Source organism: Oratosquilla oratoria, chromosome 3 (genome assembly GCF_046742065.1).
Source record: "Oratosquilla oratoria isolate Oo_2021 chromosome 3, ASM4674206v1, whole genome shotgun sequence".
NCBI lineage: Eukaryota > Metazoa > Arthropoda > Malacostraca > Stomatopoda > Squillidae > Oratosquilla > Oratosquilla oratoria.
Genome location: NC_134779.1, coordinates 86,799,689 through 86,823,369, shown reverse-complemented (window position 1 = coordinate 86,823,369; position 23,681 = coordinate 86,799,689). Strand labels below are relative to the sequence as shown.

Genomic DNA, 23,681 nt, shown 5'->3' with positions numbered 1-23,681 from the left:
GGGAAGTTATTGATGAGGAAGGTGTGGCAACACAAATTAGGATGGGATGAAAAATTGCCTGAGGACATAATAAATGAATGGGATAATATCAAACCAGGTTTTGAGAAAGCCAATCAGGTCTCCTTTAATAGGCAGGCATTAAATGAGAATGAAGAGTATGGACTTAATATTTTTAGTGACAGCTCACAAAATTGCTTTGGGTTTGTTGCTTATGGTACCAGTAAGGAAAGTAGTTCCCTCTTATTTGCTAAAGCAAAAGTGGCTCCTGCTAACAAGGAAAAGGAACATAGTATCCCAGTCTTGGAGCTACTTGGTGCATCTCCACTATTTTGAATGCCTATTCCAATATAAGATTCAACTATATTAATATTGGTGTTGATGCACAAGTTGTGCTCAACTGGTTAATAACCAGACAGACTAAACTAAAATCTAAGTTTGTCAAAAATAGAATAGGTAAGATGGATAGTAAACTACAACAACTTGAAAGAGATTATAACATTCCCATTAGTTTTAATTATGTCAAAACTGAAAATAATCCTGCTGATCTCTTAACTTGAGGCTTAACCTACAACAAATTCATCGATAATTTTGAATTTTGGCTCAAGGGACCAGATTGGATGAAATATGATTTAAATACCTGGCCTAAATACCCATTGTTGAGTGTGGGTTTTAATCTGATAAATCAAAATATCAATACTCACAATACCATGCAAGGAAAGGAAGTTGAAATCAAACATATTTTTGACATTAATAAGTTTTCAAACTATAATAAAGTTATGAAAATCACTGAGTATCTCTTCAAGTGGATTTGTATGAAAAGTGGTGAAAACTCTCATGAGAAGGCATTGGATTATTGGATCATGATAAATCAGTCAGTCAGTTTTGCTAAAGAAATTAGCTTCCTTAAACAAGTGGATACACTCAAGTCAAGTAACTTTAAAAATTCAGAAGTGCCTTCCTTAGTATTGAATTTAAACTTGTTTCTTGATGAAAAGGGCATCCTGAGATCACGAGGAAGGATTTCCAAATCACTTTATTTTGATTATAATGTACACAATCCTGTACTTTTGGGAAAAGATCACCATTTCACTGTACTTTTAACCAGATTTTGTCATGCTCAGGTACAACACATGGGAGTCAGTACTACCTTAAATTTCCTAAGGTCCCAAGGATTCTGGATCCCAAAGGGTAGATCTTCTGTTAAAGCTTCAATTAAGGACTGCAAAATTTGCCAGAAGTATAATGCACTTGCCTATAATTACCCTAAAGTAACCAGTATGCCTAAGCAGCACATGAATCTGATCAGACCTTTCAATCATGTGGGAGTTGATTATACAGATCATGTATTTTTGAGAAAAGATAATACTAATGCTTTGAGTAAATATTTTATATTGATTTTCACTTGTCTTAATATCAGGGCTGTCCATTTTGAGTTGTTGCCTGACATGTCAACTAAGAATTTCATTCTGGCCTTTCAAAGATTTTGTAATCAGTATACTATTCCAACTTACTTGTACAGTGATAATGCCCGATCATTTGTGAAAGGTGGAGACATATTAGAGAAAACTCTCGAGTCGAATGAATTTTTGGATGAACTCTCAAAAAACAAAATCAAACATGTAAGAATCCCAGTATATTCAGCGTGGGTTGGAGCAGCATGGGAACGTCTTATCAGAACAGTAAAAAATTGTCTGTATAAGGCAATTGGAAGATCTAAATCAACATATTTTGAGTTTCTCACTGCCCTTTCAAACATAAAAAATGCCATTATTTCTAGGCCTCTCACTTATAGAGCCAGTTCAGAAGAATTTGAATTTATAACTCAAAATTCATTCCTCAAACTTAACAACATTGGTTCATTGATGTTCAAAGATGAAACTGATATTTGGGTTAATGATGAAAATCGGGAAAATCTTGAAAATGCACTTTGCAAGCAGAATGAGATGTTTGAGGAATTTAGAAGATTGTGGTATGAAGACTATCTTCTGAGTTTAAGGGATCATGCAAAAAATCTTTACCAGAAAGAATGGTCTGACAAGATAAAGAAAGGAGATGTAGTTTTGATTAAACATCCAAATAAACCCAGACCTTTTTGGTTAATGGGAATAATATTAGAGATAATTATTGGGCATGACAATAAGGTTAGGATTGTTAAAGTGAAACAAAATAATGGAGAAATTGCCTTCCATACAGTAAAGAATTTGTATCCCATGGAATTAAATATCACTCTTGGAAGTCAAAACCCATCACAACCTTCAGAGGTAGATACTGGAAACGACTCAAATCAAACAAATCCTCAAGCTCCTTCTGCAAATAATAGAGATCTCAAACCAAAAAGAAAGGCTGCATTAAAGCAGCGGGAACTTATGAAAAATAAACTTGATTATTTATCAATTATAAATTGTGTATTAGGTGTTGGGTAAAATGCTACACCCTGGTTCAGGGGTGAGGATACATGGTGGTGGTTTAAATACTTTACCCTTAATCTAAGGGTGAGAACAAAATGTTTTATTAAAGATTGATTAGAGGCATTAAATCTTATTGAATCATTTGTATTTATATTGATTTGGACACACGGTTGTGTTGCATTGCATTGCATTTGTTACAAATGCAATCTCTTGTCTGGAGTATATTAGAAATTACGTAAAAGGTGATGTCATATTGAACTCTAGAAGTTTAATTTCATTAAAGTGATAAAATGTATATTTAAATTATTGGATAAAATCTAACTAATTAATAATTTTAATAATCAATTGCTACTGATAATTTGTAGTCTATTGAAAATTTTAAACATTTGAAATAAATACAAAAAATTCTGGTCGGTGAAAAGTAAACAATGGTCGCAAAAATTATAGATATTGCGTATGGCCTGTGGCTGGCTTCATTCAAATACTTGTTTCCGTGAAATCAAGACGCTTAGAATTTGTGTCGACTAAAATAATATAAAATTACTGTAAATCAATTTCGGAGGAACAATTACTCCCAACTATAAAGAGAAACCTCTAAAACAAAGGATCACTACACAATTGAAAATAACGGATAAACTCAGTAAGGTGACAGAGAGTAAGTATAACTCGGCCGAGTTAAAACCGGTCTCTCAAAAATCCGCCTTTTCAATAAATTACATCTAAAAATCAAGAAGAAGGTAAGATTGAACTTTCTCATTTTGAATTAGTTTAAAGTAAGAATTATTTGTTTGGATAAGGAAAACAGATCCTTTTCCAATAATAGAGTATCAGGTCAATATAAAATTGGAAACTAGAAAGTCAAAAAAGTCAGTTCAGAAAGGGACCTGTGAATGATAAACAAATCAATAAATTATTTTGAGAGACTTTTAACTTATTTACCACTTCCATACGGTGACGCCTATGCAGGCGTCATGAGGAGCAAGTGGGTACGTGATGATGCCGACGTCGGCGTCTTGATTATATTTATTGTAGTCGTACCTACGTAACCTCCATTCTCTCTAAACAGGCTTCATCATATTTTCTATGGTTATAAAAAGTCACGGGTGAAAGAGAATGAACGATTGAGCACTGACTTTATTTTTTATAATGCGATTATTATGACGCAACATTGCACATCGGGCAGCTAATGCTGCCAGACGTGCGATGTGCCCCGGAGTGAAGAGGTTAAGATCAATGAAAGTGGCCTTCGACTAAATGGATGAAGAAATGGTTTAAAAAAAATTGTGGTTACACTAATAACACCTAAACTAGAATATGCTGCAACACTATGGGCACCTAGCACAAAAAAGAACATAAGGATATTAGAAAGAATCCAAAGAGTAGGTACGCGCGAAAACAAGCGCGGCACTATGATCGCGCTGGTACTGTTTACATCGCCATAATTTTGCGACCCGTTGGATTTTGTTTGGCTTAGTTTGAATGCTTTGAGCGTTCAGCATATGCGCAGGATATTCAAATTATCTTGTTATTGTGCAAGTGTATACCCGATTCTTCAAAAGCAAATAAATATTCACCGATTCAAACGCAAATTTGGTTATCAACCGTGGCAAATTAGTTTTTCGAGTAAAAACATTAAGGTAAGACATCAATAACATTATATTTTAATGTAATAATGTTGTTTTTTAACCTATTTTCTCCCATAAATGAGCAGCTCAGTATCATTGGGTAATATACACTTGGTGATTTTTTTTACCCAAAAATCTTCACATGCCAAGTTGCATGTGCGCCGAATGGCCTACCGGCTCTGCCGTTTGGCCTTCAAGACAAAGATTCCACAAATCAATCAATCAACCAAGTTGCATGTCAATTGGGCCAGTGGTTTGAATTTTATTGATTATTTCTAAATTGACAACAGTTGCCATGACAACATGATAGGTGTTAGTAAGAATGGTATAAGAAGAAGGTCCTTCAATATTAATGCTTAGATGATTTATTGACCCATAAATTTTATGGGTCAATAAATCACCTGAGCATGTCATTAACATTGCAGGACCTTCTTCTTATACCATCCTTACTAACACCTATCATGTCGCCATGGCAACTGTTGTCAATTTAGAAATAATCAATAAAATCCAAACCACTGGCCCAATTGACATGCAACTAGGCATGTGATGGTTTTTGGGTCAACAAATCACCAAGTGTATAATACACAACGATCTTAAGCTGCTCATAACCGGGAGAAAATAAATTAAAAAACAATTTTCTTACATTAAAATAATATTTTATTGATGCCTTACCTTAATATTTTTACTCGGAAAACTAATTTGCCGAGGTTGCTAACCAAATTTGCGTTTGAATCGGTGAATATTTGTTTGCTTTTGAAGAATCGGGCTTTATGATAAAACCTTCACATGCCAAGTTGCATGTCAATTGGGTCAGCAGTTTGGATTTTATAGATTATTTCTAAATTGACAACAGTTGCCATGGCAACATAATAGGTGTTAGTAAGAATGGTATAAGAAGAAGGTCCTGCAATGTTAATGACATGCTCAGGTGATTTATTGACCCATAAAGTCTTCACATACCAAGTTGCATGTCAATTGGGCCAGCGGTTTGGATTTTATTATTTCTAAATTGACAACAGTTGCCATGGCAACATGATAGGTGTTAGTAAGAATGGTACAAGAAGAAGGTCCTGCAATGTTAATGACATGCTCAGGTGATTTATTGACCCATAAAACCTTCACATGCCAAGTTGGATGTCAATTGGGCCAGCGGTTTGGATTTTATTGATTATTTCTAAATTGACAACAGTTGCCATGGCAACATGATAGGTGTTAGTAAGAATGGTATAAGTAGAAGGTCCTGCAATGTTAATGACATGCTCAGGTGATTTGTTAACCCATTAAACCTTCACATGCCAAGTTGCATGTCAATTGGGCCAGCGGGTTGGATTTTATAGATTATTTCTAAATTGACAACAGTTGCCATGGCAACATGATAGGTGTTAGTAGGAATGGTATAAGAAGAAGGCCCTGCAAGGTGATTTGTTGACCCATAAAACCTTCATATGCCAAGTTGCATGTCAATTGGGCCAGCGGTTTGGATTTTATTGGTTATTTCTTAATTGACAACAGTTGCCATGGCAACATGATAGGTGTTAGTAAGAATGGTATAAGAAGAAGGTCCTGCAATGCTGTTGACATGCTGAGGTTTATTGGCCCATAAAACCTTTACATGCTAAGTTGCATGTCAGTTGGGCCAGTGGTTTGGATTTTATTGATGATAATCTGAAAATTTACAACTTCATGGTGGCCATGAAAAGGCAAATATGGTATGATGGAGATGTCTCACATTGTTTTTGACATGCTCATGTTATTTGTTGATCCTTAAAACCCAAGTTTACCGAATTTCAATAAAATTGGACAAGTGGTTTAGAGTTAATGTATATTTCTTTACCGGAATCTTTACAAATTACCTCCCTTAATTCTAACATTTTGTTATGGTAAAGTCTAGCCAAAAATGCAGGCTAAAAAAATAATTCAAAAAATCGCATCTCCTTTATTTTTCAAACTATTTCAAAAATTTAAAAAGCATTTTGTTTCTGATAAAGTTGTCTTTCATATGCAAAAATAAGTTAAGGGTTAAATTTTTTTTGAAAATTTTGTGCCTGTACCTACAAAGAGCAGCGACAAAAATGGCACCTACACTATCAACTTTGACATTCCATTTGAATCCGCACAGGCAACAAATCAACACTGACAATAGTTAACATGTACATTCCCCCCCAATCATCCCCCACAGTTCCAGTCACCTTCAGGCCTCATTTTAGCCAACTAGCCTCAATCCCCAACCTGATCATGGGTGGAGACTTCAACGCCAAGTCGTCTGCCTGGTATGTCGACAACCCTGACACAGACAGAGGGCTTGATATACAGACTCAGTTTGACTCATTGACTATCATGAACAACACACATAATCATACACATATCCCACACCAAGCCCTCTACACTCCCTCCTCTCCTGATATCACCTTTTGCTCCCCCTGCCTAACCCCAACAACATCATGGAGAGTGGTTGGAACCCTTGGTTCTGACCACCTTCCAATCATCATCACCACCAAAACAAGATGCACCCCAGTTGGCCACAGACACACTTACACCAATTACAAGAGAGTTAACTGGGAAGCTTTTACTGAAGAGACAGAACAACATTTTGAAACACTTAACAGTACACCAATCACAAACATAAACAATGCTGTGCGCACTTTTAATAGAATCATACAAAATGCAGACAAGAGATACATCCCTAGAGGCAACAGAAAATCACACAACCCCAACTTCACACCAGAAATCCAAGGCCTCATCAGACAATGTGACACACTTAAACACAATACCCCCACACCTATCCCTCAAAACATAGCAGACCAAATACAAACACTAAACACTGTGATTGCCAATAAAATACATGAACAAAAAACACAAAATTGGCAAAACTTTATCAATACACTTGATCACAAAACAAACACCAGCAAATTGTACAAAACACTCAACAGCATTACACTATCCAACAGTAACACTACACGCTCTCACGCAGCAATAATCACAACAACAGATAATCTACCCTCAAACAGACAACAAGCAAACGCACTCATACGTCATTTTGCACAGACAAGCCATCTCACTTCTCACCCTGATGACCGACGCACCATTCGACGTAAGAAAGACTTTCCCACAGACTCAGACTATACACCCTTCATAGACATGGGTCTTTTAATGTGCGTGGATGTGGTACAGATGAGAGTAAAAGGGAAGAGATAGGTAGTATGTTTGTGAGAAGAAAGATGGATGTGTTGGCTTTGAGTGAAACTAAGTTGAAAGGGAAGGGTGAGTGTAAGTTTGGGAGTGTAAGTGGGAGGTTATCAGGAGTGAAGAGAGGGCGAGGGAGGGAAGGGGTGGCTATTCTAGTAAGTGAGGAGATAGGTAAACAGGTAGTGGAGTGGAAGGAGGTTTCCTCAAGGATAATGTGGATGAAGGTGAAACTGGGAAAGGAGATGTGGGTCTTTGTAAGTGCATATGGGCCTGGCAGTGAGAAGAGCGTGGAAGAAAGGGAGGCCTTTTGGATAGATTTAAATGAGTTCATAGAGGGTTTAGGAAGAAATGTCAATGTAATAGTACTGGGAGACCTTAATGCTAGGGTGGGAAATGGTCCAATCGATGGAGTGGTTGGGAAGTGTGGAGTTCCAGGAAAGAATCGTAGTGGAGAGTTGATGGTGGAAATGTGTCTAGAAAGAGAGTTGATGATAGCAAATACAGTGTTTCGGAAGAAAGTCAAGCATAAGTACACATGGGAGAGGGTGGTGGAGGGAAGGGTGGTAGATAGAGCACTAATGGATTATGTAGTGGTAAATAGGATTATGATAGGAAGAGTTAAGGATGTACATGTGCTAAGGGGAGAGGGTGGGGGAATATCAGATCATTTTTTGGTGGAAGGTAAGCTGAGAGTGGAGGATAGATGGAGAAAGAGGAAAGGGACAAAAGGTAGGGAGGTTCTTAGAGTGAACTCCTTGAATGAAAAGGAAAAGGAGAAGGAGTACGAAAAGAAGCTGAAGGAGGAGTGGGAGGGAGTAAAGGATGGAGCAGAGATGGGGGTGGAGGAGGAATGGGGATGGTTCAAGGAGGGAGTCTTAAAGTGTGCAAGGATGGTGTGTGGAACAAGAAGGACAGGGGGAAATAGAAGAAAGGGTAGTGAATGGTGGGATGAGGAAACAAAGAAGGTTGTAGAAGAGAAGAAGCGAGCATTCACAGATTGGTTACAAAAGAGGACGGGGGAGTCATATGAGAAGTACAAAGAAAAGAAAAGAGAAGTAAAGCAAAAGGTAAAGGAGGCAAAGAGGAGAGCAGATGTGAAATGGGGTAGGAGTATGACAGAAAATTTTGAAAGTAATAAAAAGATGTTTTGGAAAGAAATTAAGAGAGGAAGAGGAGGCGAATCAAGTAGGGAAGAAAAGGTAAGAGGTACAGATGGAGAGATGATAATGGAAGAGATGGCAGTAAGGGGAAGATGGGCAGAATATTTTAGGGAGTTGCTAAATGTGAAGGAGGATAGGGAAGGAAAGATAGCTGCAGTGGGAAATGCAAAGAAAATGAGAGTGATGAGTGAGGAGAATGGAGGAGAAATAAGGAAGGATGAGGTGAAGGCAGTTGTAAAGATGATGAAAGCAGGTAAGGCACCTGGTCTGGATGGATGCCATGCAGAATGTCTGAAAAAGGGAGGTTCAGTGATGGTGGACTGGTTGGTGAGGTTATTTAATGTTTGCTGGAGAGAGGGTAGAGTACCGGAGAACTGGAGAAGTGCCTGTATAGTTCCTCTTTACAAGGGAAAAGGGGACAAGTGTGAATGTAGTAGTTTCAGAGGGATTAGCCTGTTAAGTGTAGTAGGGAAGGCTTATGGGAGGATCTTAATTGAGAGGATTAGGAGAGGAACAGAAGGAGTAATTGGTGAGGAACAGTGTGGATTTAGGACAGGTAGAGGTTGTGTAGATCAGATCTTTGTGGTAAGACAGATATGTGAGAAAGCTATAGGAAAGGGGAAGGATGTTTTTTGGGCTTTTATGGATCTGGAAAAGGCTTATGATAGGGTAGACAGAAAGGCACTGTGGGAGGTTATGCAGATTTATGGGATAGGAGGAAAGCTTTTGGGAGCTGTCAAGAGTTTTTATGAGAGTAGTAGAGCTTGTGTCAGGATTAGAAATGGAGAGAGTGAGTGGTTTGAAGTAAAGGTGGGACTTCGTCAAGGATGCGTTATGTCGCCCTGGCTGTTCAACTTATACATGGATGGGGTGGTGCGAGAAGTGAATGCTAGGGTAGTGGGTCAGGGATTGGAGATGGTTAAAGAAAATGGAGAAAAGTGGGAGGTGAGCCAGCTGCTGTTTGCGGACGACACTGCGCTTGTGGCAGGGTCAGAGGAGGGATTGAGGAAGCTGGTGGCAGAGTTTGGGAGAGTATGTGATAGAATAAAGCTAAAGATAAATGTGAGTAAAAGTAAGGTGATGAGATGTACAAGGGGTGAAAGTGGCAGTAGACTGGAAGTGAACATTAAGGGAGAGCGACTGGAGGAAGTGGATAGTTTTAGATACTTGGGTGCAAGTGTAGCAGGAAAAGGTGGAGTGAATGTGGAGGTAGAATGTAGATTGAGAGAAGCGAGTAAATGCCTTGGTGGATTAAAGAGTGTAATGAGGAATAGACATTTGGGAATGGATGCGAAGAGGAGACTGTATGAAGGAGTGATTGTGCCAACAGCACTGTATGGGGCAGAAACATGAAACATAAGAGAAGAAGAGAGAAGGAGTTTGATTGTGTTTGAGATGAGGTGTCTGAGAAGTATGGTGGGGGTTACTAGGCTGGATATAGTGAGAAATGAGGAGGTGAGAAGGAGAACAGGGGTGAAAAAGGATTTGGGAGATAGGGTTGATGAAAGAATATTAGGATGGTTTGGACACATGGAAAGAATGAGTGAAGAAAGACTAGTAAAAGAGGTATGGAAGGCAGATGTGGAGGGAGTGAACATGAGGGGACGTCCTAGGATGAGGTGGATGGATGGGGTGAAGGGGGCTTTGGGGAAGAGGGGAATGTCTGTTGAGGAAGGAAGGGAGAGGACGGAAGACAGAGGTGAGTGGAGAATGGTTGTATATGGATGATGTTGTGATTGCATGAGGAGGAATGGGCGGGGGGGTGGGGGGGGGGGTAGTATGTGTGAGTAAATTTTGACGCAGCCCGAAGGGATTTCTCCCCGTCCTCTCCTTATATGCAAGGGGGGACGGAGAGGGGGGGTCGCCGATTAAATGAAGCGGCCTTGCTGTGGATGTGCTGTGTCTTGCGACACTGCTTCTGTCCCAGGGCGGTGGGCAGGGTGCAGGGATGACCCGTCATCCAGGAGGTGCTCAGATGAGAGGGAGGGTGGGAGGGGTGTGGAGTGTATTTAGGGATGAAATGGGTGGGAGTGTTTTTATGCCTTTCCCTTTTTGGCTACCTCCCTTGGAAGGGGGAAAAATCCTTGGTATATGTATGTATGTATAGACAGTCAGACAAAACTCATAATACATAGTCTCAAGCACTCATCTGCCTGTGGCCCTGATAACATAAGCAACATCCACCTAAAACACATTGGACCACAAGGTATACACGCACTCACAAACATTGCAAACTACAGCTATTCACACAACACTATACCCGACATCTGGAAGGATGGTAAAATAATCACCATTCCAAAACCGAACAAAGACCCAACAATCCCAACATCACACCGCCCAATCACACTTCTCTGCACCCCCTCTAAAGTCATTGAACGCCTAATACTTAATCTTGTCACACCACATATTCCCCTTGCTGACTCACAACACGGTTTTAGGCCACTACACTCCACAAACACTCTTCTGACAAACCTCACACAAAGAATTTTAGATGGCATCAATTCAGATAGAACACTTCTTATAACATTAGACATTAGTAAAGCTTTTGATGCTATCCCCCGCCACAACCTAACAAATAAAATATATAACACAGACATGCACAATAACACCAAAAGATGGCTGGCCAATTATCTGGCAGGTAGGAATGCTTAGGTGTCATACAATGGCCAATCATCGCACATCAGAAACATTAAGAACTGAGTACCACAGGGCTCAGTTCTATCCCCCACACTATTTAATCTATACATGCATGACTTACCCACGCCAGACACCTCAGAAATACAAATCTCTCCCTACGCAGACGACATAACAATCACATGCACACATCATAACACAGACAAAGCTGCAGAAATAATCCAGCCATACCTTGACACACTCAACACATGGTTCATCACAAACAGACTCAAAATAGCTCCAACCAAATCTACAGCAACACTTCTCACCAACTGGACAAAAGAACACAAATACATACCTCATCTCTACATCAACAACACTCTAATACCACACACAAACACACCAAAAATTCTTGGTGTAACATACGATACATCCATGTCTTTCAAACAACACATCACAAACATAAAAAACAAATGCACACCCAGACTTAACGCACTTAAGTCAATCACTGGAACAACATTTGGACAAAACAATGAAACTAATATAACAATATACAAACAATGCATACGCTCAGTGTTGAATTATGCAAGTCCTGCATGGGCTCCTAATCTCAGTGAGACACACCACAACACCCTTCAAATCATACAAAACAAAGCCCTAAAAACAATTACAGGCTGCACAAATACAACACCTACAGACCATTTACACCATGAAACAAAAGTCCTCAAAGTCAAGGACCACCTCGACATGAGAGGCACACAAACACTTGCCGCAGCCACCACAAACACATTACACCCGCTACACTACATAGCAGAACACCCACACACACCAAGAAACATTAAAACAACACCCAAAGACCTTTATCACGCACAGATACTCTCTTCTCTTCCTCCACAACCACCAAATACCAGCCTCCGGAAACATATTCATAATCATATCACTCACCGCTCCATTAACACACTGAAAGACAACACACTGCTGCATGCCAGACCCCCTGATATCCACCCTTCTGAATCCTCTCTCCCACGAAAGGACAGAGTCCACTTGGCCAGACTGCGGTGCGGTCACCACCCAGCACTTCTAAGCTACCAGAAGAGGCTGGATGACCGCGTTGTGAACAGCTGCCCAGGATGTAACACTTCACCCCATACCATACAACACATAATGGAAGACTGCATTATACACAATCATGCACGCAAACAACACAACATACGCTCTATTAAGGATTTGTGGGAAAACCCAGTTTCGGCTATGGCATTCCTTGGGGAGACGGGACTGCTCGGACAGACAGTCTAGGGAACGACAACAACAACAACAACAACTTTGACATACGAACAACGATTGGAGAAACTACATCTATCAACACTGGAACAAAGAAGAGAAAGAGGGGATTTGTTGACCATTTACAGAATTATGAAAGGGATGGAAATTCTCGATAGAGACGACTTATTAAAATGGGACAGAAGAGAAACAAGAGGACACGAAAAGAAACTAAAGGACAGTTACAGAAGAGACCTGAAAAAGAATAGCTTCCCACATAGAGTGATTGATGTCTGGAACAAACTAAACAGAGAAACAGTGAGTGCCAAAACTATACACGATTTGAAGAATAAACTGGATGTGGAGAGATACGAAAATGGGTCACTATGAGCATAGCTCTCGTTCTGTAAAATACAACTAAGTAAATACAGAAAGGAATATATTTAAAAACTTTTGTATGAAGAAGGCTCAGAAATCTCTAGATATCTACACAGAAAGGAATATCCACTTCCATACGGTGATGCCTACGTAGGCGTCATGAGGAGCAAGTGGGTACGCGATGATGCCGACGTCGGCATCTTGATTATATTTATTGTAGTTGTACCTACGTAACCTCCATTCTCTCTAAACTGGCTTCATCATATTTTCTATGGTTATCAAGATTCACGGGTGAAAGAGAACGAACGATTGAGCACTGACTTTATTTTTTCATCATGTGATTATTATGACACAACATCGCACGTCGGGCAGCTAATGCTAATGCCCCGGAGTGAAGAGGTTAAATTTAAAAATTTCTACAGACACTTTTATGCATTATTTACAACAACCTCTGACCCTGGCATCAGGAGGTTCTAGCTGTGTAATCTTCCGCCGTTGGCTTCCAAATCTCCTGTAACTTGAACAACCTACATGAATTACTCATGTCTGCAATCAAACATCTCATTAAATACATATTAGGTAATCCAACATTCACGTCATGGAACATGACAAGATATAGAAATAATGAACTATTGAGACTATATTTATTTCCGTCAGAACCTGAAATTGTGGATAAAATTTAATACAAGTCACCAATTGGGAAGAGTGACCACATATTACTTGATTTAAAACTAAAGGAGGAAATATGTATAGAGAGAAATGAGAAATATGGAAAAGGAAGACTGATGTATAGTAAAATGGACTTTGAAAAACTCGGGAAATTTGTTCAAAAAGCGAATTAGGAAAAACTCCAATGAAGAAACACAATTGGAAGAAAAATGGAGAATTCTGATGGAAATCTATAATGAAGGAGTGAATAAATATGTACATATATATACCAAAGGCTTTTTTCCCCCTTATAAGAGAGGTAACCCAAAAACAAAGGCACAAAAACCACTCCCACCCATTCCACCCGCACTACACTCCACTCTCCTCTACCCCCTTCCCTCCCTCTCATCTTAGCACCTCCTGGATGACAGGTCATCCCTGCATCATGCCCACTGCCCTGGGTCAGAAGCAGTGTCACAAGACACAGCACATCCACAGAAAGGCCACTTCATTAAATCGGCAACCCCCCCCCCTCTCCGTCCCCTTGTGCAGAAAAGGAGATAGGGAGAAATCCCTTTGGGCTGCTTCAAATTTTTCTCACGTACTCCCTTATCCCCCATCCCACAACCCATTCCACCTCATGCATCACATCATCGATATACAGGCATTCACATCTATCTTTTGTCCTCTCCCATCCTTCCTCAAAAAACACTCCTCTCATCCCCAAAGCCCCTTTTACCTCTTCCATCCATCTCGTCCTAGGTCGCCCCCTCATGTTCACTCCCACATCTGCCTTCCACACCTCTTTTACTAGTCTTTCTTCACTCATTCTTTCCATGTGTCCAAACCATCCTCTTTCATCCACCCTATCTCCCAACTCCCTTTCCACCCCTGTTCTCCTCACCTCCTTATTTCTCACTATCCAACCTAGTAACCCCTATCATACTTCTCAGACACCTCATCTCAAACACATTCAAACTCCTCTCTTCCTCTCTTATGTTTTATGTTTCTGCCCCATATAGTGCTGTCAGTACAATCACTCCTTCATACAATCTCCTGTTAGCATCCATTCCCAGATGTCTATTTCTCATTACACTTTTTAATCCACCAAGGCATTTACTCGCTTCTCTCGATCTACATTCTACCTCCATCCCCACTCCTCCCTTTCCTGCCACATTCACACCCAAGTATCTAATACTATCCACTTCCTTCAGTCTCTCTCCCTTAACCCCTTGAGTACCGGATATGTGTTTTGTGACACCTGCGTGCCACGGCTGAGTGCACCTGCCAGGAACCGAGTGTGCTCCCCATGACACGCACGTGTCACAGTTATAAGCTGTGTGTATTGAGGGCTCTCAAGGCCTCAGTTTCTGGGTTATTTCTACCCACGAGGTGGCAAGTGGCTGTGTTTACAAACATAAAGCTCCAGCCATTCGTGGACGGTTTGAAACGTTTATGTAAGGTTGACGGGTCGGTAACAAAGGGGTTAATACTCACTTCCACTCTGCTGCCACTTTCACCCCTTGTACATCTAATCACCATACTTTTACCCACATTTATCTTCAACTTCCTTCTTTTGCACACCTTCCCAAACTCTCTCACTAACTTCCTCTATCCCTCCTCTGATCCTGTTACAAGCACAGTGTCATCTGCAAACAACAGCTGGCTTATCTCCCACTTTTCTCCATTTTCTTTAACCATCTCCAATCCCTGACCCACCACCCTTGCATTTACCTCTTGCACCACCCCATCCATGTATAAATTGAACAGCCAGGGTGACATAACACATCCCTGACGAAATCCCACCTTTACCTCGAACCACTCACTCTTTCATGTACATTTCCATCTTAATCTATAGTCTTGATTTCCAATTATCAAATTTAGATTTGAACTTGTGTATTGTTTGAGCTTGGGCTATATCACTTTCTAAGCTATTCCAAGTATTTCTACATATACAGTATATGGAAAACTGTATTTCTTCACATCCTTTAGATATGTGGTCTTTCTTAATTTCCTCCCGTAACCTCTTAAGGGAGTGTCACATCACTTTATAGAGTAGGAGAAAATAAATTTTCAAATATGTATTTAATGAACATTAGGTATAATTACCCCTTACATTAGTGTATAATTCCTCTGGGTATTGTGTTCCTCCCATGTATGTATAAGGCATAGTGAAGATATAGAAAAGATATAGTGAGCTCTAGTGAAGCTGTAATTGCTTAATGGAAAATCCTTCCACATCATTTAGCTTGATATGAAATGAGAGCTTAGTCTGGGGAACAAATCTTATTGAATACATATTTTTCAAAGGAATACATCTGAGTTTTTATTAATTTGTGTTTCTGAATAATTAAAAGATGCTGCAAAATTCAGGTTTCTAGAAAAAAAAAAATAGATAAAATTTTCCTTTGTTCTATTTACATTTTTTCTGTAGAAAATAAAGAGCATAATGTTTTCTTTCAAATGAAACAAAACATTACAAAAATCCATAAAGAACAACTGAAGATATTACAACAGAAAGAACAAAAACATAAACTTTACAGGACAGGGGATTTAAATTTTCATGACCATTTGTTTGATGGTTTCAATGTATAGCAAATCTCCAATTTTATCTTTTTTGATGAAGTTTGAGGTGAGGGTGAATGGTGTAGCATGGGTGGAGGTGTAAGGTGGGCAAGGCTAGTAGATGCTTGTGAAGTGCTTTGTGCAGCTATGCTGCTTTTCTCCCCTATTTTCCCTTCTTGTTTCTATTTCAGGCTCTTGTAGGCCGTCTCTATATTCTGCCATTTCACTCTCTTGTTTCTTGTTAATTTTTCCATGATCACAGTACAATACAGGGCGAGGAATCAAAATTGTTGCATATGGTGAGAGTGCCAGGAGCAACGTCACCTTACTTTGACCTTTTCAAGATTACTGGTGCCCTGTCCATATTCTTTGTGGGGTATGCTGGTGGGAGGAGTTGCCAAATATCTCCATAAACACAGTTCTGTAGCAAAAAACGAAATAGCTATAGAAATGTTGATGGTATATGAATATACAGAATGTTTTTCTATGCAATGGGATTGCCAAAGGTTGCCAATATTTGATCTATTTTATGTTGTATAAAAAATAGAAACAAAATACAGTTGTATAACTTTGTATGAGTGTTGCAACCATCAGAGATTCTTTTGAAATGTTTACTTAAAATTTGCTCATGTACCAGAATTTTTTGAATGACCACTGGTGACTCTCCCTTAACCACTTTAGTATGACTCAAATTCTTCCTTGCAGCATCAACTGCCATATGTAATTTGCACCAGACTACTCACATTATAAAATATTAAAGTCACTGCTGTATTACTCATTCCCTTTCATTCTGAGTAGTAATAAACAAAGAAAACATGGTCAAACCAGTTCACAGAATCCGGGGGTGACTCATGTACAACTACAAAAAATATAATCAAGATACCAATGCAAGCATCCTCATGTACACACATTCCAGCAGTGGTTGAAGTAAGATGTATGAAAAGAAGCTCCGAAGCGCTAAGCGCTGAGCCCTTCGTTGACAGACGAATTTGAAACCGGCCCTAGTTGTGTTTAGGAAAAAGCGGGAAGAGAGAAGTGTAGTACAAGTGACCAAATACAAGAATACCTCACTATACAACCAAGTTGTGTTCCCAGCTGACTGGTCGCAATGCGAAAATTCGGACATTGAGTGGTTTTTGCATGTAAATATGGGGGTTTTGTTTATGGACCTTGTCAACCCCCTCCTCAATTTTTGCCTGGGGCTTTCACATACACCCAACATTTGTTTTACCTACTTTATAGCACTCGGTCGTATACTGAGGTATTCTTGTAATGTAACTGTCTTTGTGTCTTTATTTTATTTTATTTTTTTCTTGGTCAGTTACTCTAAAAATGGAAGAAAATGGCAAATTAAGGGATAAAGAACGAAAAAAGAGATGCCTGGATGTAAGTAGGGTGGAATCTCCTCTGGGGGTGATCCCCAAAAGGACATGCCTGAACGAAACCCCAAAGACATGACATACCAAAAGTTTGAAAAAAAAAAAAAAAAAAATCTGGTTTTGACAGAGTGGAATTGTGTATAGAGGGATAGAAATAGAGAGCCCAGGTTTAAAAGTATAATGAGAAATAGAGAAATCAATTACTTAGATGAAAAAATTTAACTCAGAAGTGAGTATAAAGTGATATACAAAGAGGTAGCCATGGTAAGAAGCGCCAATGAAGAGAATAACAGGGAAATAGATTATTTGAAAAAGGAACTAAATAGGATCAAAGGAGAAAATGAAAGATTGAAAAATGAAGATATAAATAAAAAGGAGGCATTAGAGAAGGAAATGAAGGAACAAATACAGGCAGTGAATGATCAAAGAAAATTATTACCAAGAAATAACCAGCGGAAAGTAGAACAGGAAAGTCAAAACATATCTTTTAAAGAAATAGTTGAGCAACAAGTCCAGGAAAATGCTAAGGAAATGGTAATTAAAGTAATTAAGAAAGGAAATTTGGTCAGGGAACAGTGGATAAAAAAAAAGATGCATTGTAATCTATGGTATTAATGGGAAACATGATATTCCTAAATATCAGAGAGAAAAAGAGGAGAAAGAGATCGCTAAAGAAATTCTAAAAGAGAGTAAAGAGGAAGGACAAAATATAGACAAAGAAATTGAGGAAATATACAGAATAGGAAAATATTCAAAAGAAAAACAATATAGGCCACTAAAAGTAAAACTTTGGTCTCATATAATAGCAGGGAAGAACTATCTAGAACAACAAAACTAGCAAGTAGTGAACATTACAAAAATGTATGGATATAGTAGAGCAACAAGTCAAGGAAAATGCTAAGGAAATGGTAAAGTAATTAAGGAGAAAGAAAATTTGGTCAGGGACACGGTGGATAAAAAAGATGCATTGTAATCTGTGGTATTAATGGGAAACATGATGTTCCTAGATATCAGAGAGAAAAAGAGGAGAAAGAGATGGCTAAAGAAATTCTGAAAGATATTCAAGAGGAAGGACAAAATATAAAGAAATTGAGGAAATATACAGAATAGGAAAATAATCAAAAGAAAAACAGTATAGGCCACTAAAAGTAAAACTTAGGTCTCATATGATAGCAGAGGAAGTACTATCTTGAAAAACAAAACTAGCAAATAGTGAACATTACAAAAATGAATGGATATAAAAGAAATGAGTGATGAAGAAAAAGAGAAAAGAAACTTGGTATTGAAGCAAATGAAAAAAAAATGAAAACGAGAACTGAGACTGAAAAGAATTATTTTTTGTGAGAGTGGTGGACCTGAGGCTGAGAAAATGCTATATCAAGAAAAAGGAAGTGGACAGAAAAGGATGAGAAAGGAAAAAATTAGCTTATACCAACATAAAATGATTTCAGGACTGAATGAATTAAATGACTATCAGGCATTAGAAAAACCAGACATAATGGGAATTGTAGAAACGAAATTAAAAAGTACTCTACCACCAAATACTGTGGGACAAGGCCTATACAATTGTTGGACGAAGAATAGAAAGGAAAAACAGTGGGGGGGGGGGTGTATTTTTGACTAGGAAAAAGACATAAATATGACAAAGATAACAAGGAAAAAACAATGTAGAATCAATTATTATAATAGTTGAAAGCAATTACATGAAAAGTAAAATATTTGTAATAGTGTATATGCTCCCCAAAACACAGCCCTGGACAGAAAGTGTTCATTCCAAACTGTTGGAAGATACAAAATATGAACTAATATACTGAAAGAGGAAATATAGTAATTGTGGGTGATTTTAACTCAAAAGAAATATGTTGGGAAGAAATGACAGTGAAGGGTGGAGAAGATCTCTGGGGAAACATACTACTTGATATGGTCATTGAATACACAATGACTGAATCCAAATCAATTTGGATGATTTAGACCAGGAAGATCATGTACAACAAACCTGATCTGCTTCTATTCAAGACTAATAGAAATAATACAAGAAAGGGATGGATGCACGGATTGTGCCTTTCTAGACCTACAAAAATTATTTGATAAAGTACCACACAAGAAACTAATAAGAAAAATAGAATCAATAGGTGGCATCAAAGGAAAATTGTCGGAATGGATGGAAGACTTCTTGACTGGAAGAAAAATGAGAGTAGTAATTAGAGACAAATTCTCGAATTGAGAAGAAATGATAAGTGGTGTCCCGCAAGGTTTGGTATTGGCTCCAATCATGTTTGCCATATGTATATAAATGACATGGATGAAGGAATGGAGTGTTATATGAATTTCTTCTCAGTGACACGAAAATACTAAAGTAAATACAAAGGAGGATTGTGAATCATTACAGTTAGACCTAGACAAAATCTGGAAATGGACTCAAAAGTGGGAAGTAAACTTCAATATCAAGAAGTGTAGTATAAAGGAGTTTGGAAAAAGTTAAAAATAGAATATCAAGAAATAAAATTGGTGAAGAAGTCAAAAAGTGAACTTGGAAAGAGACCTTGGAGTAATAATCAGCAAAGGCATGACACAGGACAAACATCAATAAAATAGTCAGAGAAACCTTCAACCTATAAAGGTCAGGGAAAATGGCATTTGACTACTTTGATGAGGAAATTATTAAAAAAAAATATTAGTTACACTAAAAGACTAAAACTGGAGTATGCAGCAACACTGGACACCCAGTACTAAAAAGAATATAAAGAAATTAGAATAGAAAGAGCAATGGCAAAGACAGCACCAGCCCTCTCCAAATTAACATATGAACAAAGATTGTCCAAATTGGAACTACCAACTCTGGAACAAAGAAGAGAAAGAGGAGATCTGCTGACTATAGAATCATGAAAGGAATGGAAATCCTAATTAGGGATGATTTATTAAACTGGAACAAAGGAAAAACAAGAGGACATGAAAAGAAACTCAAAAAGGATAACTATAGAAGAGATCTGAAAAAGAATAGCTTCCCACATGGAGTACTGGATACCTGGAATAAATTAGATGAAGAAACAGTGTGTGCAAACACTGTTCAAGATTTTAAGAAAAAACTTGATGCTGAAAGATACAAAGACGGGTCACCACGAGCATAGCTCCCTTCCCATATAATACAACTAGGTAAATACTTGCACCTCATGATGCCTATACAGGTATCATTGTACTGAGGTGGTTAAAGCCCTCCCAGATCTCATCTGTCAATGCAATCTATCCCCTTTAGTGACCTGAACACTGTAATCATATTGCCTTTCTCTTTGATCTTTCAAAGTTGGTAGGCCCAGTTATGGTAGTCTTTTCTCGTTTGGTTTATTTACCAGGGTGGGGACCAGATTGGTTGCTGCCTTTTGTATTTTCTCAATCTTGAATCTATGTGGGAACCATACTACTGATGCATAATCTAGTCTTGGACGGATCAGGGTGTCAGTGAGTTTTTTCATCATTTATTTATCCATGTAGTGAAACACCACTTTGGTCTTCTGCAGTAGTCCATATGGCTTTCCCATAACCCTGCTGATATGTTGGGTGACAGGTTGTCTTTTATCAATATTCCCAAATCTTTCTCCTATTTTGCTTTTGTAATGGGTTCAGTTCCCAAGGAATAGTTTAAGGATGATCTTTTGCCACGATTGTCTGATTCCAGTACTTTGTATTTTTTGGTATTGTACTTCATTTCCCATTCTTGGCTCCATGTAAAAATAATTTCTAGATCTTTTTGCAATAGTCTACCATCCTCTCCATTTTTCACTCTTCTCATGATTTTTGCATCATCTGCAAACATGTTGATATAGCTTGTTCTTCCTTCTGTCTTGTCATTGACATAGACAATAGACATTATTGATGAAACATTGAACCTTGTAGAACTCTGCTTGTTACTGCTGTCCATCTTGATATCTTAAACTTTATTACTGTCCTCATGTATCCTACCTTCAAAAAAATAAAATTCATCCATTCTAGTAGTTTGCCACACTGTCCTCCAACGTGCATTTTCCACATATGACTGTGAGGTACTTTCTCAAATGCCTTCTCTAGGTCAAGGCACACACAATCCACCCACCCCTCTCTCTTGCATCACATCAATCACTCTTGAGTAAAAGCTTAAAAGGTTCAACACACATGACGCTCCAGATCTGAAGCCAAACTGTCACAATGTTCATCTTTTTAAGATATTTGGACCATCGATCTTTCGCAGTCCTTTCACATAATTTCACTATTGTGTGTGTGTGTATGTATAAGGTAATTAAATGGGTCAGAATGAGAGTACCGTATTTTCCGGCGTATAGTGCGCGACTTTTTTCCGTTGGAAGGGCCTAAAAATGGGGGGTGTGCGTTATCCGGTGGTGCGCATTATCTACGGCCTACGATAAAAATTCTGCGGCTGTGTGTGTAATTTTTTTCACAACGTGACTATGTTGGCTGTCACAAAGTCGGGACGGTACACTTCTCCGTGACGTTCCGTGAGAACAAGAAGAACAGCCATGGTGACATGAAAGAATATGCCAGCATGGGCTACCGTATATAAATATTTGGTATAAGTAGGTATCTATTGAATCTTATTTTTCATGTTTAAATAGGCCTAAACACCATGAAACATGATCAATATTCATGATATTTGCCCATGTTCACAGCATCCTAGTTTGAATTTTTATGTTGGCTTTGTTGCTTCACTTTAGGTATGGTACAAATTCCGTTGCGGCCGTTCATAAACTCGTGTCAAACACCTGACTACAACACCCTCTTTCGGGAGTTATATTAACTAAATGTCACCTCGATGAGAGACTGTCCTATTTCACCACTGTCATTGCATGTTCAAAGCTAAAACAAAACAGTCTGTAGTTTGTTTCAGTATTAAATAAAAAATGGTAAAGACGAATTATTTCCTCAAGATATAAAATGAACATTTTCTGTAAAAATCCCGAAATTTTTCTGTTTATTTTACTTTCAATAAACTTTTTTTAGATCATATTTCCTACAAACTATTTAAGCTACAAAGTAATAAGGGACCAATGAACAACATGAGTCCTATACCGGTACATGTAGTTCCGACTTTTTCTTAATTGTGTCCTGATTGATGCCTAAACTGACACTTAATTTAGTGACAAATCAACAGATTTCCCAGCAGTGGCTCTAGCCAATGAAAAATACTTCTCCATGTAACCTCGTTCACATGATATAAATACCGAGGTAAAACTGCGTTATAGACAAATGCGATCGGGCATGCACGTTATACGTCGGTGCGCGCTATCTGTGTACTGAGATAACGAAGTGCATGGGTGCGCATTTTCAGCTGGAAAATACGGTACTGACAATTCCCCTTTCTATATTTTTCTTCCAAGAATAATTAGGGAATGTTTTAATTTTTCAGATTACCCCCTGACAATTGGGATGAGGGAAGGCCATTGGTATATATGTAACTTATTTATTGAAAACTCTTAATTTCAGAGTGATGTATTTTACACTGTCTTGACTGAGTTGGAACTTTTATTTCAGGGAGTCAAGAATCCATAAAAGTATTAGATAGTAATGAAGTTAGTGTCACAATACACTTCACAGAGAATAAACCCAGAGAAGATGTCTCCGTTTTGGTGGTGTCAACCATGTCTCGCAACCCAAATCCCATCCATAATTATGTTCTACAAGCAGTAGTCCCCAAGGTATGGCCATATCTCTCTTTTTCCCTCTCTTCCTGTCTCTCCCTCTCTCCTTCTCTCCCCCTCTCTCCATCCATCTCCTCCTCTGCCTCTTTCTCCCTTTCTCCATCCTTTTCCTCTCTCTCTCTCTCTCTCTCTCTCTCTCTCTCTCTCTCTCTCTCTCATGCTCCTCTTTCTCTCTCTCTCTCTCTCTCTCTCTCTCTCTCTCTCTCTCTCTCACTCCTCTTTCTCTATCCCATCTCTCTCTCTCTCTCATAATAATAGCTTCTTTTAGTTTACTCCATGTATTTCCAGAGTGAATGAATTGCCCACCCCCCGTAATAAGGAGGAAAGGGCCTTTAGTGTATGTATATATTTACCTAATTATATCTACCTACTTTTAGTATACAGGAAAGGAGCAATGCTCATGGGATTCTATCTCTTTCTACCCAATTTATCATATCTAGCCTCAGATTTATGTACAGTTCCAACTTGAACTATATATTCTGTAGAACTGAAAGAGAAATTACAACCAAAGAACTTTCATAGACTACCAAAAAGCAAACTGTCTAAAATATTCAGAAGACATGGAGAAAGAGCTAGAACACTTCAAAATACACCAATTCACATCCTGGGATAAACAAAATGGTAACTACTGTCCAGAAGACATGTAAAAAACACATACCCAGAGGCTACACAAAAGAGTTAAACCCCAATTACACACACAACATAGTCTGCTTAAAGGAAAGAAAGGAATACCTTAAAAAATAAAAAGAACCTAATACATACATGTGTAGAT

General features: G+C 38.5%; 2 protein-coding genes across 15 annotated transcripts in view; one reads left to right on the top strand and one right to left on the bottom strand.

Moving 5' to 3' along the window:
• Nucleotides 1–23,681, bottom strand: part of LOC143024176 (uncharacterized) — a 229,835-nt gene that overhangs the window by 24,020 nt on the left and 182,134 nt on the right. The window contains exon 6 of one of the 2 annotated variants that reach the window (XM_076183007.1): nt 13,868–16,264. The exons of the other annotated variant lie outside the window; for it this stretch is intronic. Coding sequence (XP_076039122.1) covers nt 16,169–16,264 — 96 coding nt within the window. The 3' untranslated portion in view covers nt 13,868–16,168. Of the gene's footprint in view, nt 1–13,867; nt 16,265–23,681 lie in introns of those variants that run through there. 2 annotated transcript variants of the gene reach the window in all.
• The window catches only part of Gga (ADP-ribosylation factor-binding protein Gga), a 251,519-nt gene that overhangs the window by 184,647 nt on the left and 43,191 nt on the right, over nt 1–23,681 (top strand). For 12 of the 13 annotated variants that reach the window (XM_076182998.1, XM_076183004.1, XM_076182995.1 and 9 more), the window contains one exon: nt 22,743–22,906. The exons of the other annotated variant lie outside the window; for it this stretch is intronic. In XM_076182998.1, coding sequence (XP_076039113.1) covers nt 22,743–22,906 — 164 coding nt within the window. The remainder of the gene's footprint in view (nt 1–22,742; nt 22,907–23,681) is intronic. 13 annotated transcript variants of the gene reach the window in all.